This window comes from Sycon ciliatum, chromosome 1 (assembly GCF_964019385.1).
Source record: "Sycon ciliatum chromosome 1, ocSycCili1.1, whole genome shotgun sequence".
NCBI classification, from domain to species: Eukaryota; Metazoa; Porifera; class Calcarea; order Leucosolenida; family Sycettidae; genus Sycon; species Sycon ciliatum.
Window position 1 is genome coordinate 55,521,793 of NC_088643.1, and position 14,416 is coordinate 55,536,208.

The 14,416-nt window shown below is 48.2% G+C and overlaps 2 protein-coding genes across 3 annotated transcripts; one reads left to right on the plus strand and one right to left on the minus strand.

Moving 5' to 3' along the window:
- The first annotated feature begins 659 nt into the window (after positions 1-659).
- Positions 660-5,523, plus strand: LOC135804421 (uncharacterized). Of its 2 annotated transcripts, none has more exons than XM_065318289.1 (2): positions 660-2,389; positions 4,210-5,523. In XM_065318289.1, the coding sequence occupies exons 1-2, from the start codon at positions 800-802 to the stop codon at positions 4,390-4,392; spliced, it is 1,773 nt and encodes a 590-aa protein (XP_065174361.1). In that variant the 5' UTR covers positions 660-799; the 3' UTR covers positions 4,393-5,523. The 2 variants fall into 2 exon arrangements, with proteins under 2 accessions (XP_065174361.1, XP_065174362.1); XM_065318290.1 differs by having other exon boundaries at positions 4,216-5,523.
- A 1,773-nt stretch (positions 5,524-7,296) lies between these two features.
- LOC135805625 (uncharacterized) lies at positions 7,297-7,917 on the minus strand. The gene has a single exon (XM_065319695.1). It carries the CDS (start codon positions 7,915-7,917, stop codon positions 7,297-7,299), a length of 621 nt encoding a protein of 206 aa, XP_065175767.1.
- Between the last annotated feature and the right edge of the window lie 6,499 nt (positions 7,918-14,416).

The window sequence follows — 14,416 nt, forward strand, 5'->3', positions numbered from 1 at the left end:
TTGTGTGACCTGGTGACCGTGTTCTACCTCTCCGGTAGGTCGCTACTGCAGTCGACTAGACGTGGTATACTGTAACTGTGTAAGCCTTATACTTACCGGTAGTCTTTGTAGTCAGGAGCACTGTTCCGAGTCAACAGGAATCGTAAACGTAGTTAGCACGACTCACTGTACTGTTTCTCAACACAGTGTATCCTCCTCCACCTAAGCCTTAAGTCCTAGGTCCTTGTAACATGATTGTAACTTGTTGTCAATCGTCCATTCCAACATGACATGGTCGTAGGTACATGTAGCTACAGACTGAAGGCCAGTGTAACGGTCAGTGTACTAATATTTTTAAAAGAGTAATAAAAGATAAGTGCAAGCAAAGCAAGAGAACATGGTCTCTTGCCAGTCTTCATGGTCTTACTCTTACTTCTTAGTGGAACCAGGGAGTTATAAAATACACTACTCCCTGGTGGACCTGCAAGTCAGTCTCGACGCTCGATATCGTGATCGTCGCGTCCGGCGCTGCGCTGGGGGACGAGGTTGATATCGCGCGCATGATCGCTGATCTCAGATCTCGAGCTGATCGATGACGACGATCACGCACCTGCATCCCACTCAACTCTCGACTTCAGTAAGTGAGTTCTTTTCAGTTCTTTTTCGTTCTTTCACTTCCTCGATGCTGTTTCATCCAGTGGTGGTGCAGGTCGTGTCCATTTCAGGTTCTTGGAGTCCGTAGAAATATAAATGCAGGGTCTCTGTGCGAGAAGAGAGCCATTGCCCTCCTCTGCTGTCTCTATTTTCGTACACACGCAGCATGGAGGGCCTGAAAGGTCATAGGGGCAAAGGTCCATCAGTGAGTTCCTGCTCGCCTTCGTGCCAAAGATTGGCCGTGCATGGAGGTGTTTCGCAAAAACAAACTTCCCTCAAAGATCTGCTTCAGAAATGTCCTGCTCAGCCGGTATGTTCCTCACTTTCACAGATAGCCAACCGACCTGTCTTTCCTGGTGGCCCTCTAATTTCAAATGAGTGCAAATCTCCAGGACAGTTTGATAAGTTTGCTTGTCAAACTGCGGTGCGCTCGCAGGAAAAGCCCTCTCCGCGGGTAATGATAACGAAATTGTCGCATCCTACAGTAGGCAAGAGAACCGACTCGGCCTCCCAAAGGCAAGAGGAAGGGACCGTCGGAGAAGATCATACCATCCTTGCGCCAGAAAGTTCAGGCTCTGCGGAGAAGCTAGGAAACCCGGTGCGGAAGTTCAGAAGTCGGTCGGACATTTCTCTCCGCTCCTCCGGTTGTCGTCTTCTGATGCCTCGCGAGAGGACATGTTCACAGGCCGCGCCAACAATGTCAAAACCGGATGAGGCGTCGACATCGAGCTGCACTGACTCGGCCTCAGATGTCGCGCCTCCTCTCACTGGGATCACCAAGCTTGCTGCTGGTGGAGCGGGGAATTCCTCGGGCGATGGTTGCAATGAAGTGAGTTCGAGTGACGGAGAAACTCACGGGAATAGCAAACGGTTGTGTCGCGGTGACAAGCAGCACGCGGCACAATCACTTAACGACCTGTATGCCGAACTAACAGACCTTGTGCCCGCGTGTAGACTGTTGAAGAGAAGCAATGCGAGCACCAAGGTGAAGCAGAAGACGTTGTCAAGAAGCAATATTCTTCAGCACACGTGCAACTATCTAAATAGCTTGCAGCAGCTCACGCCACCCGACATGACATTGCAGGATGCATTGGAACACTATCGTGGAAGGCCCACTGATGAACCAGCAGCATCACCCATTCACCAGGAAGAAACGCCTATAAACAATGTCATCAACAATGCGGCTGTTCCGGAGTCGTCAATGGCGGAGTCCGGAACAAACATAGCTGCGCCAAGCACAATGCTGTCTAGAATTGGGACAGAGTGTGCCAAGCAACAGGCGGGTGTTCAAAAGGCGGAATTTCAAGCATCTGGACCGTCATCTCAGCTAGTGGTGAATGAAACCCTTGTGAATCATACAGCAATGGAGGAAGAACTGGCGGTGGCATTGAGCCAAGACCAGGCGGAGAGCCTATTCAACAATTCAGTTGCATTCAATGATAGTGCTGTTCACATGTCATTTGATGAGGCCATGGCGGTGTGGAATTACAGCAGCGAAACAGACAATCAGTTCAGCCAGCAGAATGAGTTGGGAGCCAGTGAGGACAATGGCAACTCTACCAGCACACCACACTCACAACCTACACAGGATCAGCAGTGTGTAGTCTCAGACCTCGGGGATAGCAAGCTACTACTTGATTCCTCGTTCATTAGTACAGAGCTGATGAGTTCTGGCAATGATCTCCAGCTGTACGATTTCTCCGAGCTTGGTCAACCCTTCTACACCGCTGCATTCGATCAGGACAATTCTCCAAGGGTAAGTGAACAGGTGTGTCTGTCTGTCTGTCTGTCTGTCTGTCTGTCTGTCTGTCTGTCTGTCTGTCTGTATGTATGTATGTATGTCCCATATGGTGCAGTGGTATGTGCAGCGATTTCCAATCGATAGGTTGCGGGTTCGATTCCCGACGATCATGGTCACACACGTCTTTCTTCTCTTTCTCAGACTCTTCCTGACTTTTCTTTCATTCTCCTGGGTGGTTACCAACAGCCAGTGCACCCCGGAGTATGTGGTGTGATGTGTGTGAAAACAAAAATGAAAAAGACCAAAAAGTAGGGATTCACTGGCCAGAAAAAGCCACTTCATAGCTGTGTGGTGTAGACCAAGCTGAATAGTGGCGGCCAATTCTTCAGCCTTGCAAGCTGTTGAATGGTGCAGTCCCAGCACAAGCTGCTATGGCTTCTGCTGTAGCATCGCTATCATCGCCTCCGGCGATGGGCGTCCAATGGTCCAAAAGAAAGATGTATGTCCGTGATTGTGTATGTGTGTGCATGTATGTGTGTGTCAGTCTGTGTGTGCCTCCAAAATGATGCCGGCTTTGTTTTCGGGGGAGGGGGCACTGCTGGGTGGCTCACTAGTCCCATGAACATGCTCTGTAGGTGTACTTCGAAGTACATGTACGTGACATTCGTGAAGACTAATGGCACTGATTGATGTGCTTATACTGAAAAGAGTTTGGCTGTATGCATTACAGTACGTGGCAGGTAGCGTCAGAGACATACTAATGTAAGGCCCCTTTCATCAGCGAACATTTAAACTAGGGCTCAAACGGTCACGGTTTTACCCCCAACGGTTAACTGCTAAGCTAACGGTCGGTTTAACGGTTATAACCTATAAGCCACGGCAATCCTGCGGACTCTTTTTTAACCGTATATTTGGCTATACTTATTCAAAAAATGTACCCCATTCAGTACAACGCACACATGTATATTCTCTTGCATGCTCATTCATACATACTCTCACACGAAGAGACCAGATATGACCGAGTTGACAGCCCAGAAATTGCGCACGTGTGCAGGCAGCCTGCGAAAGTGCATACTTTGCAACGACCTGCTACTTGAAAAATTGACTGAAAAGTTACTGCGTAACCGTTAATTCTTCGTAACCGGTCTGCAACCGGTTAATCGGACTAATCGTTTGAGCCCTAATTTAAACTTAAAGATTTCATTGGCGTTAAAACATGTGGTCTCACAAAATTCAAGCCTGACAAAGTGCAATTGCTGAGCTCTACACCCAAGCTGAGCGTCTATCAATCTATCAAGTTGTCTCATTATTCTTTGAAAGGAATTCGGGTGGACACACCCATTCCCACCCGAATTCCTTTCACAGATAAAGCTGCAGGAAGCCTCAGCCCTTTCTTCAGACTCATTATTCTTGTAAGAGTTTTTATTAGAAGTTCGATGCTGCGAACATTGGAGGTCGCACTTCCTTCTGACTGGCTGACACATGAGACTGATTTGTGACGGCTGTCCGGAGCACATGCCAAGCATGTCCAACCTTCCATTCGGCAAACCTTTAACAAAGCCCCAATCCTAGCTAAATAACATACGTAGAGTCTCGGGAAATTGGCAGTCATGAGTCAGGAAAGCTAGTGTTAGTCGGTAGGAAGCGTTAGATCTAGCGTTGGGAGCAGCCAACTTCTAGCACTTCCGCTCCGAAGTCGCAACATTTCAGAAAAATAATTACATGTATGTTCTATTACTGGAAACACCAGCATGATGAGTACATGAGCATCTGCATGGCGTACACTGGTCAATTCTTAGAGACAGTTATTTTGTTTCTTCTCTGTTGTGTCATAGCTACAGGACGTCAGTGGTACTGAGCAAACATCTCTCCTAGCCATTATGAAGTCCGTGCCATGTCCTTCCTTTGTTGTTCCGTATCATGGTGGTGCGCGGGTTACATCACCACAGGACGTCATTGGCTCCAAGAATGAGTCTAGCGTCACCGAGGAAGTTCTGTGGGACGACTGGATGCTGTAAGTAGCACTGGGCAAGTTTTGCAACAATCACAGACTTTCCCATCCCCTGCACATATGCAAATAACTGCTACTATCCAAAGCCTGTACAAGCAGCCCAATCTGCAAGCTCAATATTTCCTATAACGAAACATCCATCTGGAGACTTTGGCATCTCTACCGTTCCACCACAATACCAGTATACAGTCTGATCATATATCATACTTATTAGAGAGAGAAACACAGATAACTCTATCCATAACTGCCTGCCGTCAGGTGAAGGTCATGCTATTCAAATATCAACGCTGATTTATATTTGCTTTCCACACATAGTTATCCACTAGTCAGTCACTGAGTTCCACCGCTATTTCCGGGCTTAGAAAAGATTCTAAAAGTAATCTATTTATTTCGGTGTTCAGATCCTGCAAGCAAGCCTAAAGTACTCTTTCAACTTTATTCCCCCGTTAGAGTATATTGTGCAGATTCTAAAGTAAAGTATATAGTACAGATAGGACTCTAAGAGGATACTCTTCATAGAACTCAGAAGACGTGCTCTCTGCCAGGCGTATTCTTCTCGTCACTGGCTGTTCTGGCGCATGTAGAATACTAAACTTCTGCATAGCAGAGAGATAGATCAGCTATTCCATATCAGCTCTGCTAGTGCGCGCTGTACATACTCAATCGGATTGCACGATTGTGCACGTTTCCAACTGCCCAGCTTTCACGCTGGCGCATTCGGAACGGTGTTATTGTTCTCTTTGCTCCTCTCCCCACTCTCTGCCAGGGGGATCTGTACACTTGCGCTGGTCCTGGTATCCTTTGCAGAATTTTGCATAGTCATTTCCCCCAATTGTCACGCTTCAATATGAAAAACCCAGTTGTTAAACTTCGCCGGTAATACGCTTGTTGTACTTCAAAAATCATTCTTTTTAGCTCATGTATTCAAGGTCGCATGCCTGTCCCGACAAACCTCCTTTTACACCATGGAGTAGTTATTTTACTACACTCTGGTTTTCATCTATTCATTTCCCAAGCTGTAGCACATATATTAGTAGCTTAGACTTGCGCTGGCAGCTATTCCAGAAAATCAATTTTTGCGCAATATTTGTGATCTTAAAAACTTCCCGTAACAATTCCAATAAACTCCAAGTATCCAGCCACCCGCGTGCCTCTGCCCGTCTGGGCACGGTGGATACTGCTGTTGTGTGTCCATACTACAGTACAATGCTCACATCATATCCTTTGTTAAGTTTGTAACGACCCAGTGAGATCTGGCCCTTTCAGTGCCCCTGTGCACCTACTACTGTAGCCTGACAACCTACTGTACATTCATGCAATGTAGATCATATGGAGCATTTTTGTGCAGTGTAATCCTGTCACTACTCTTGGTACTACAGTGCTGCTCAATGAAATCGATCCAGTGAGTCAGCTTTGTGTGTGTCCTGTACGACTCTCTCTCTCTCTCTCTCTCTCTCTCTCTCTCTCTCTCTCTCTCTCTCTCTCTCTCTCTCTCTCTCTCTCTCTCTCTCTCTCTCTCTCTCTCTCTCTCTCTCTCTCTCTCTCTCTCTCTCTCTCTCTCTCTCTCTCTCTCTCTCTCTCTCTCTCTCTCTCTCTCTCTCTCTCTCTCTCTCTCTCTCTCTCTCTCTCTCTCTCTCTCCATCTCTCTCTCTCCTCTTTTCTGACTCCCTCAGCGGTGCTCAGAGCTTTCATGAGGATGGTGTTGTGTTTGCACGTACAGCGCTGCTCAATGAAATCCAGTCGTGAGGGTCAAGTTGGCGCTGTGCACCTTTTCGCAGCCCAGTGTTGGCAGGTCTAGGGCTGCGCAACCCCCGACGGTTTGACCTTTTTTGGGTGCAGTCCTGTCACTCGAGTTGAACTCGAGTTGAACCTTGGTGTGAAAGTTGTCGCCTGCTGGCGCGGTGACCAGGTGATTTGGGCACCCAGGAGCACGTGACCGCTTGTTCAACCATGTTCGATTGGGAATAAAGGAGGAACGCTGCATCGCAGCCTTTTCGGACCAAAACCAGTCGACTCAGCGTCCAAAAGACTACAACATATGGGCCAATCGCGGTCATCCGTGCTTTTATAAGAACGAAATGGCGCTTTTAGTGACATTTTGCATACAAATCCCCATCTAGTAGGGCGCAGTCACCCAGTTTCGGTGGAAGTGCGCGAGTTCGATTGGGATTCAAGCAGGAAGGGAGCGTCGCAGCTTCCTCGGACCAAGACCATTCGACTCAGCACCCCGAAGACTACAACTGGTGAAAATTTGATTTTAGGGTATACTTCCCCTTTAACAATCACTAGAATATATACGGAGGGTCTTGACTCTTGAGAGAAGAGGGCAGAGGTGATGGAGGTACATTTCAATAGCGCGAGGAAAAGCCAGAAAAAGATACTCTCAACATCTTTTTCCTCTTATCATAATCACGCTGATTTTGTCACCCCTTTTCCTCGCGCTATTGAAATGTACCTCCATCACCTCTCCCTCTTCTCTCAAGACCCTCCGTATAATATATTCTAGTGATTGTTAGTCTTGGTCATATGCTGTCTGATGAAGTGTTTTCACACGAAACTCGGAGTAACAGCGGAAAGAGACTTTTTTGATTCATTGCTGTGTAATATCACAAATTTTGTATTACTGGCTCTGTCCACTGGACATTGAGCACTGTAAGCAGCCTAGGGACTTTACAACTGTCTGTCCCTACAGTACAGATTATTATTATTATTATTGCAAATAACGCTGAGCAATTACACGAATGCATAAAAATGCATTTGCTTCCGGGAAGGATTCACAAACATAAGACAAAAACACCATGGCTCAATGTAACTGCACATACGAAAAGCAGCTTCTATTGTCAAGTTCGAGTGGCAATGTCAGAAAGACGGCAGACTGTTCTTGCACGATGTTCACCCTGCAGGGGATAAGTCAAGGACGCGGCTCGGCAGAGGAAGATGAGTGCCGCGGGGTGCCATTCCACCGTGACTTATCCCCTGCCAACTGCCGCAGCTGATTAAGGCCTCTAAGCGTGCCCAGGCGAATGCCGAGTCGAGCTAGGCAGTCCTGAGAAAGAGCTGAGAGGAGAGTTGTCCTGGGTCGGCTGAGTCGACCGCGCAGGCTCGCGGTGGCTGAAAACTCTAACACGCCCTGTGGGGGAGAGCTCTTCTGCATTCTCAGTAGGTGACCAAGGAACTCCCAACGCCGTTGGTCAATCTCGAGCGAAATTGGTGCTGAGCCGCAGATGTCGTACAGATGCTTGTTGGTAATTGTGTTCGGGAACTTAACGCCAGCCATTGTTCTCAGATGCCTTCGATGAAAGGTGTCAATCTCTCCGGTGGTGGCATTTGTGAGACCCCATGTCGCACAGTTGTACAACAGCACTGGCTTCACATAGGTATTGTACAGCGCAACTCTAAGCAGTAGTGAGGTAGATTGATGCTTGTCGAAGAGTGCGTACAACGAACAGAATGCCTGGGTTGCTAGGGCCTTTCTGGCTTGGACATCTTGCGCTGAGCCTAGCCGTGATCCCAGCGACTTCGATTTCTCCATGCTTCGGAACCACGCTCCTCCAGATCATCAGCCAGGTATATCTTTGTTCGTTCAGTTTTGGAGGTATTAACGGTGAGGTTATGGCTTGGGAGGGGCTCTGCACATTGATCACGAACGTCCTCTAGCTCTTGCTCATCAGTTCCAATGAAGTCTAGATAATCCGCATACTGCAGTTCAGGTGGTAGGATGTCGTCAGGAGGGGAGTCAGATCTGATACCTCGCAGTGCACTCTCAAAGTAGCATGTACAGTACAGATAGGGGGAAACAAGACGATTGTCAGCGAACCAGTCGCTTCCCGTCTCAGTCTGCACGGCGTCCCTTTGTTCAGGCTGTTGTCACCCCTGACATCACCTATGGCAGTAAAGCTTTCTTCCCCACACTCCTCGGTCGCCAGGTTAACAGCCTGGGTCTGCTGCAGAACAGGGATATCCGAGCGATCGATGGCCACCCACCCTACACACCCATGCATCCCCTGCCGACACGGCACGGCTCGTGCAGGATAAGTGAAGTGAGCAAGCGCATTCTACCGGGAGGTGCCTCAAGTTCAACGAGAAGGCTAGGGCCGCGTTGTCTGGACTGTTCGTCAGACCTGCTGGCAGGAGAACCCGTCATCAGTGGCCTGCTAAGTCAGCCACACTCCACTCGCTCTGGGGCTTTTAGGGCTTCCGTAGCAGGATCCGCACTCTGGAACCTGCTTCCGGATGATGTTCGAACCATAGCAAAACAGAAGAAGTTTCGCATGAATTGCTTACCATATTGTTACGCTGACTAGCCCCCCCCCCCCCCTCGCTCTCCCTGACCACCCTGCCACCCCGGGTACTCGCTTGACTCTTCTGGCAGATCCTTTTCCTTTCGTGATATTCTGAAGACTCAACAAATGCCTTTCCTTTCATTTCGAAATGCGGCTCATCCATTCGCCTTTATATCATTGGGCCTACAGTTCCCATTTATTGTGCGAATTAAAATAAACCAACCAACCAACGAACGATTGCAACAGAAGAATCAAGACGCAACAAGAACAGAAAGATAGACTAGCACAGTGGACGAGGGGGCGGAGAGTACATGCGGGGGGGGGGGGCAATCAAACTAATGATCAACAGGCCAACAGCTGGTGCTTAATTTAACCTCCTGATCGACCTGACTTTAACTTACTCTCCATGATTATAACTGAGTGGCATTCCTTTCGTGTGTTTGCAATAGCCGACGTATTACTTCAAGTAGTGATCTCAAGTACGTGAATATCAGCTCACTCACGCTGAGCCGAGACAGTGCATCATTCTCAGCGGCTCTGGCAAAGCGACCAAGATGGCGTCTGCTTGGGTACATGCTACGTCAGCCAACATCGACACCCGGCACTTCTAGTTTTGGCATGAGGCGGTACAATCAAGAGCTCTAGGGCAGAGAGGTACACCCTTCAATGAAGGAGTCTGAGTATGAGCTATGGATGCTATTGCAGGGGTAGGTTGTGCGACTGTTGTTACCCTATCGTCCGTGGGTTGGCTGCAAGTCGCATGAGTGGCGGAGCAAGGACCGCAAACATAAGACGCAGGGCTCGCATGAACTTGTAGATAAAGCGGAGCGCTCTGTCCAGACAGCGAGATCCCTGGTAGTGAACTGGGACGCGGAGGACTTTGATAGCAGGTATTTCAAGGTTATCACCGTCGAACTCCTCTGGGAGCCACCGGTTGCGGGTGTTAGAGACAGTCATTCATGCCTGAGACTTAGTATGGTAAACGTTGTTCGCCAAGTTGCTCCATACTCTTCCAGGGCCGTAAACCTGGTCTGCAGGTGTTCACAGCATCACAACAGGGCTGGTGGTAAGCTGGTAACACACTGAGCAGAATGAAGAGGGATGTGTTATCAGCACTACTTTGTAGCCGCAATCACGCCATACGACTACACATCATCTACATGTACATGCACATCATAAAATTTTACGTAGGACAATATTACGTAAAGGATTTTGATATGATGAAGAACAGTGGGGGCTCATGAATGCTGCCCTGGGCATACCAGAGAATACAGGTTGGGCGCTTGAAGTGGCTCCTGAAAAAACAAGTGATTGTATCCGACGGTCGTAGAGATAGACAGTACGCCAGTCAAGAACCTTCCCATATGGATGTCAAGGCCTGAGAGCTTCTTCGAGAGAACACTGTGTGACGCCTTGTCAAAAGACCCCCCCCCCCCCCATACCCGGACAATTCCCTGAGAGTCGATATTGCACATCCATTGGGTATTCAGGGGAGTCAGCTAGTCTGCTGTCCCAAGTTCATGGTGGAAGGCAGCCAAGCTGGTGAGGGCACGGTTGCTCTTCTAGGTACATGAACGTCAATGTGCTAGGGAGTGGTTTCACATCTTTGTCACGTGACTGCATTGGTGTGGAAATTGATTATCTTGGCAAGTGAAAAATGGAACCACTATGGCCCGTATCATGGGACACATAGATGCAAGAGTTGAGTGGAGTTGGAACGAACATGGCTGTCCCGTATGGTCATGTGATAGATGTGAAACCGCTCTATTGGCAGACAATCTTCTCCTTGACCTTTAGTACGATGCTGAGCAGGGGCTTTAGTTCTTTTGTACTGAAGTGTGATTGCTTGTTGTTGATCGACATCATTTTCGATGTTTCCCACGGTGCTGGTCGGATTCCATGACGGAAACATAGGGCGAAGAATTTAGGCAGCGGAGCTTCCAGAGTGATAGTGCTGGCTTTCAAAACTCGAGCTAGGAAACCATCTGGGACGATAGCCCTTGTAGTGACAAGCTGCTAGCGTTCTCTCTCACGTTGTCAGTGAAACTGTGCACGCAGGCAGTGCGTGCGCACTCGAGCTTGCTCTGAACTAGTGGCAAGTAGAACTGTCTTCTGGCCTGGACAGCAAGGTTCCTCCCTCCACGTCCAGTTTCCCCAGATCTTCCCTGAGGTACATGATGGTATTGGACGTGGGCACTGATGAGTTCTGATTTACTCGATTCAGAAGAGGCACTCTCCAACTTCATTTCAATCTTGATGTTTTGCTTTTGTCCCTACAAGCTGCCTGCACGATGATGTCGGAGCCCTCCTGGCTCCTGCAGGAGTTGCCCGTGTGACACCCATGCACGATCTTTCCACCACACTAACATTCAAACGCGAGGCTAAGCTGCAATGATGCTGGCACGGTGTGCCGCACGCTACGGATGCGGCTATAGTGCCATGTCTTTTCTCGTCGCTGATCGTTGGTGTGCTCCACGATCTGCTCGCCTATCTTGAAATTCACGCGATAATTTGGCTCAGCTGTATCAAACATTGAGAGGTTTTAATCGGCGGATTCTAACAAAAGAACTGGATTAGTATCAGGGGTGTTTCCTCTGCAAGGGTGGATGAGGAAAGCACATGGGTGTTTCCACTGCAAGGGTGGATGTGGAAAGCACATGGAATTGAGCATTAGTAGAAGGTGAAGGAAATAGTGAATAGAACATAGCAGGAAGCTTCTCCGCAGAAATCACCGTCAAACACGTTAAAAATACATTAATAATAATAATTATTATTAAGAGCCGCACACGATATGTCGACACTGGACTCAGGGGTTGTAAGCTTTGAGTATTTACACGGTACGTATGGAGCTTTTAGGAGAAGAAGAACCGTTACAGAAGAAGGCTTACCACGTAGGTTCTCAGAATACCCCCCCCCCCCCGGCCCCCAAGAGATTAACTAAAAAGAGGAGAGTTGAAGAAATAAGTGCAATAAGAAGACAAAACGGTCGAAGAAGGTGATCGGCAGCTAGTGACGGGAGATACTGAAGCTACGCTCTACTCAAGTGTTTCATTGTACGAGGAGATCACGTATTTGGCACAATTGAGCAAACGGCTTTTTTAACGGAGACCAAAATAATGTTCGTTAGGATTGAAAGGAAGGGAAATAATGAACATTATGAAATAATCCATGCACATAATGGGATAGAATTATCTTTGGAAATAATCACACATTTGCGTATCAGTTTCAATGGTTTTCGCACGCTGTTTTCGGATCCGCCATATACGATGCTGATAGCTACCTCCACCGAGAACAGAGAGTGACGATGCAGACACAAGAATTTCTGCGTCCAGCAGAGACTTCAGGCCTTGATTCAGGGTAATCTGTCTCACGTCATCATTCCAAAATGTTGCTTGAGAATCCTGAAAAAGTTCCGGCAAAAGAATGATTCTGCTGAAGGAATGCTTGAGCTCCGCGACAAGCCACCCGACATGCCTCTCAGGAGTCATAATGACTTTCTTTTGCTTCGTGAAAGTCGAAGATGTCCCCGCATCATGGGAGATAAGGAGAGGAAGATTGAATCTCGACGTGTCTTTTAGCTGCTTGAAGTACTCCTGAAAGCAATTTGAAGTGAAATTCATAAGGCTTTTCCCCGATGCACAGATATACGGCCCGATCTTCGGCTTTGGCCCGCAATGAAGGAAAAGGTGTTCCATTCGGATATGCGCAGCAACAAAGCCAGCGGATAAGGGTGACTTTGCGATTACATGCTTGGCCGAGTTCTGAATCCAAGAAGAGCTGGTGAAATCATTCAATCGTATCGCCGGCGTACCACGCAGCCCATGCCGCTGCAGTCCGAACCAGTGCATCAGTAACAAGCAGCGACTGGATATGCCGTTGATCTGCTGCGCCACATTCGCCATCGTCCATTTTTTGGCATATTTGTCGGGCACAGTTGCACATATTGCATGCCGGAACGGCATCATTCGCCGCACGCTCCATGGAAGACATTCTAACATCCACTCACAGTTCATATCAACAGCTAGCTTTGGGTCGGTAGAATTTCGCAGCATTCCGAAGGTCGACTTCACCTTAGGCATCAGATCTCGTCTACTATGGCATAAATGTGGCCAATATTTCCATTCAGGAGCGAAGAGGAATAGAATCGTCCACTGTGTGCTGCATGTCTGCTCAGCAAAAGCTTCAGTTTGAGGCTTGATTTGATTCCTTTCCATGTAGAGTCGCACATGAGTAAGATTGTAGTAATCCTCGAGTGGTCTTGGCAGGACGCTGTCTGCGATGCAGCATTTCCGCGTTAATCCGTATTGGTCGGTGTAGTTAAACCCCGCCATGCCGGTAAAGAATCGTCCCAGAGCATGGGGCATGACAACATCGCGGTGTAGCGCTGCAGCGGTGGCCAAAAAGTCTGAGAACATATTACACGACATGCTAAGTTGCTCCTCCGTAAACGACCCAACCGCCACCAGTGGATGGTCGTTGGTTCCATCTTTCCTCGTTTGAGGCTCGGAGATGATCACTTGCCTTGACGGTCGCCTCTGTTGGTCCTGCTCTCCCTCTGACACAAAGTTACGTCTCCAGAGATGCACGGGTTTGTGTAGATCCAATGAAGGATCCTGGATTTCGGCACTGTCTTCTACATCACGCTTGTCGTAGTTGGGACCTACGAGATTGATGTCGGCCGTGGCTAACCCAAAGGCGATTTTGATATTAGGTGTGATGTGGAACGCAATGGGTATCCGCGCCCACAGCACGAAGATCACACTAGTCCATAAGGTGCACAGAAGCAGAAGCACTGCTCGTGCAGCTATTGCCATATCGTAATGAGCGGCCAGGGTAGAGAGACGAAATGTTATAAATGTAACTAGAATCTTTAAAACTGAGCTTGAGAGATCTTGGGCAGAGGGTGGAAGCTCGGAAACCTACCACTATGTTGAAGGCCACGTGTACTAATCTGAACACCTCTGCACCGAAATGCCTTACTAACATTAATTTTCATCTTTGGTCTCTTGCGCCAGATCCGTCCGCAATCGTCTACCCAAATGGCTTGCTTTGTCTCCAACTTGCGCATGGCCGCGGCGTGCGTTGGTAGCACAGGACCTCCTCCTGAGCGACCGTCCTTCGGTATCTTTGAGACTTCCACTTATCGCTGGCTATGTTGTCAAAGTCAAAGTGCTCATGTCCCTGAATAGCAGTATGACTCTTATAGGGCCTGGCTCTGACGGATTCCACCCCCAGTGTTACCAAGTGCCCTCTAGTGCCCCTCAAGTGCCCCGTATCAGTTTGCAGAATTTTTCAGAGTTTTGCGTACTCGTTTTTCACAACATTCTGATTGATGTTCAGTGTAATTTGGGGATGAAACCCGATACTGTACAACTTTTCCAGCCACCGACTTCACTTGCGAAGCCTACGCAAAGGAGTAACATGATAGGCAAGAGTGAACACGATCATGCGCAGCTCAGAGCTGTATAGGTATAACAAAATATAAAGGACCAAGGAACTACAAGTTACGCTGTAATGTCCACTAACACCACCAGTTACTAAACAATCAGCTCATGCGATAACATTGCACAACACTGACCGACGGTCGTGACGTTCTACAACTAACTGGCTAACAGCTCTAGCACATCGTGGATGCGCGTCCTTCACAGCTGAGACTTTCAGTTCGTGCTTAAGTGGCTTATGTTTTGCTTTTTGGATAGGTTAGAGCTTCCTGAGGAGTTTACAAGCAAAATAGTCATCGCCTATCAC

Bases quoted from the DNA above. Each gene is read 5' to 3' on its own strand.
- LOC135804421 (XM_065318289.1), top strand. From the start codon at position 800: ATGGAGGGCCTGAAAGGTCATAGGGGCAAAGGTCCATCAGTGAGTTCC. The intron at 2,390-4,209 runs GTAAGTGAACAG...GTTGTGTCATAG, and splicing joins ATCAGGACAATTCTCCAAGG to CTACAGGACGTCAGTGGTAC.
- LOC135805625 (XM_065319695.1), bottom strand. From the start codon at position 7,917: ATGGAGAAATCGAAGTCGCTGGGATCACGGCTAGGCTCAGCGCAAGAT.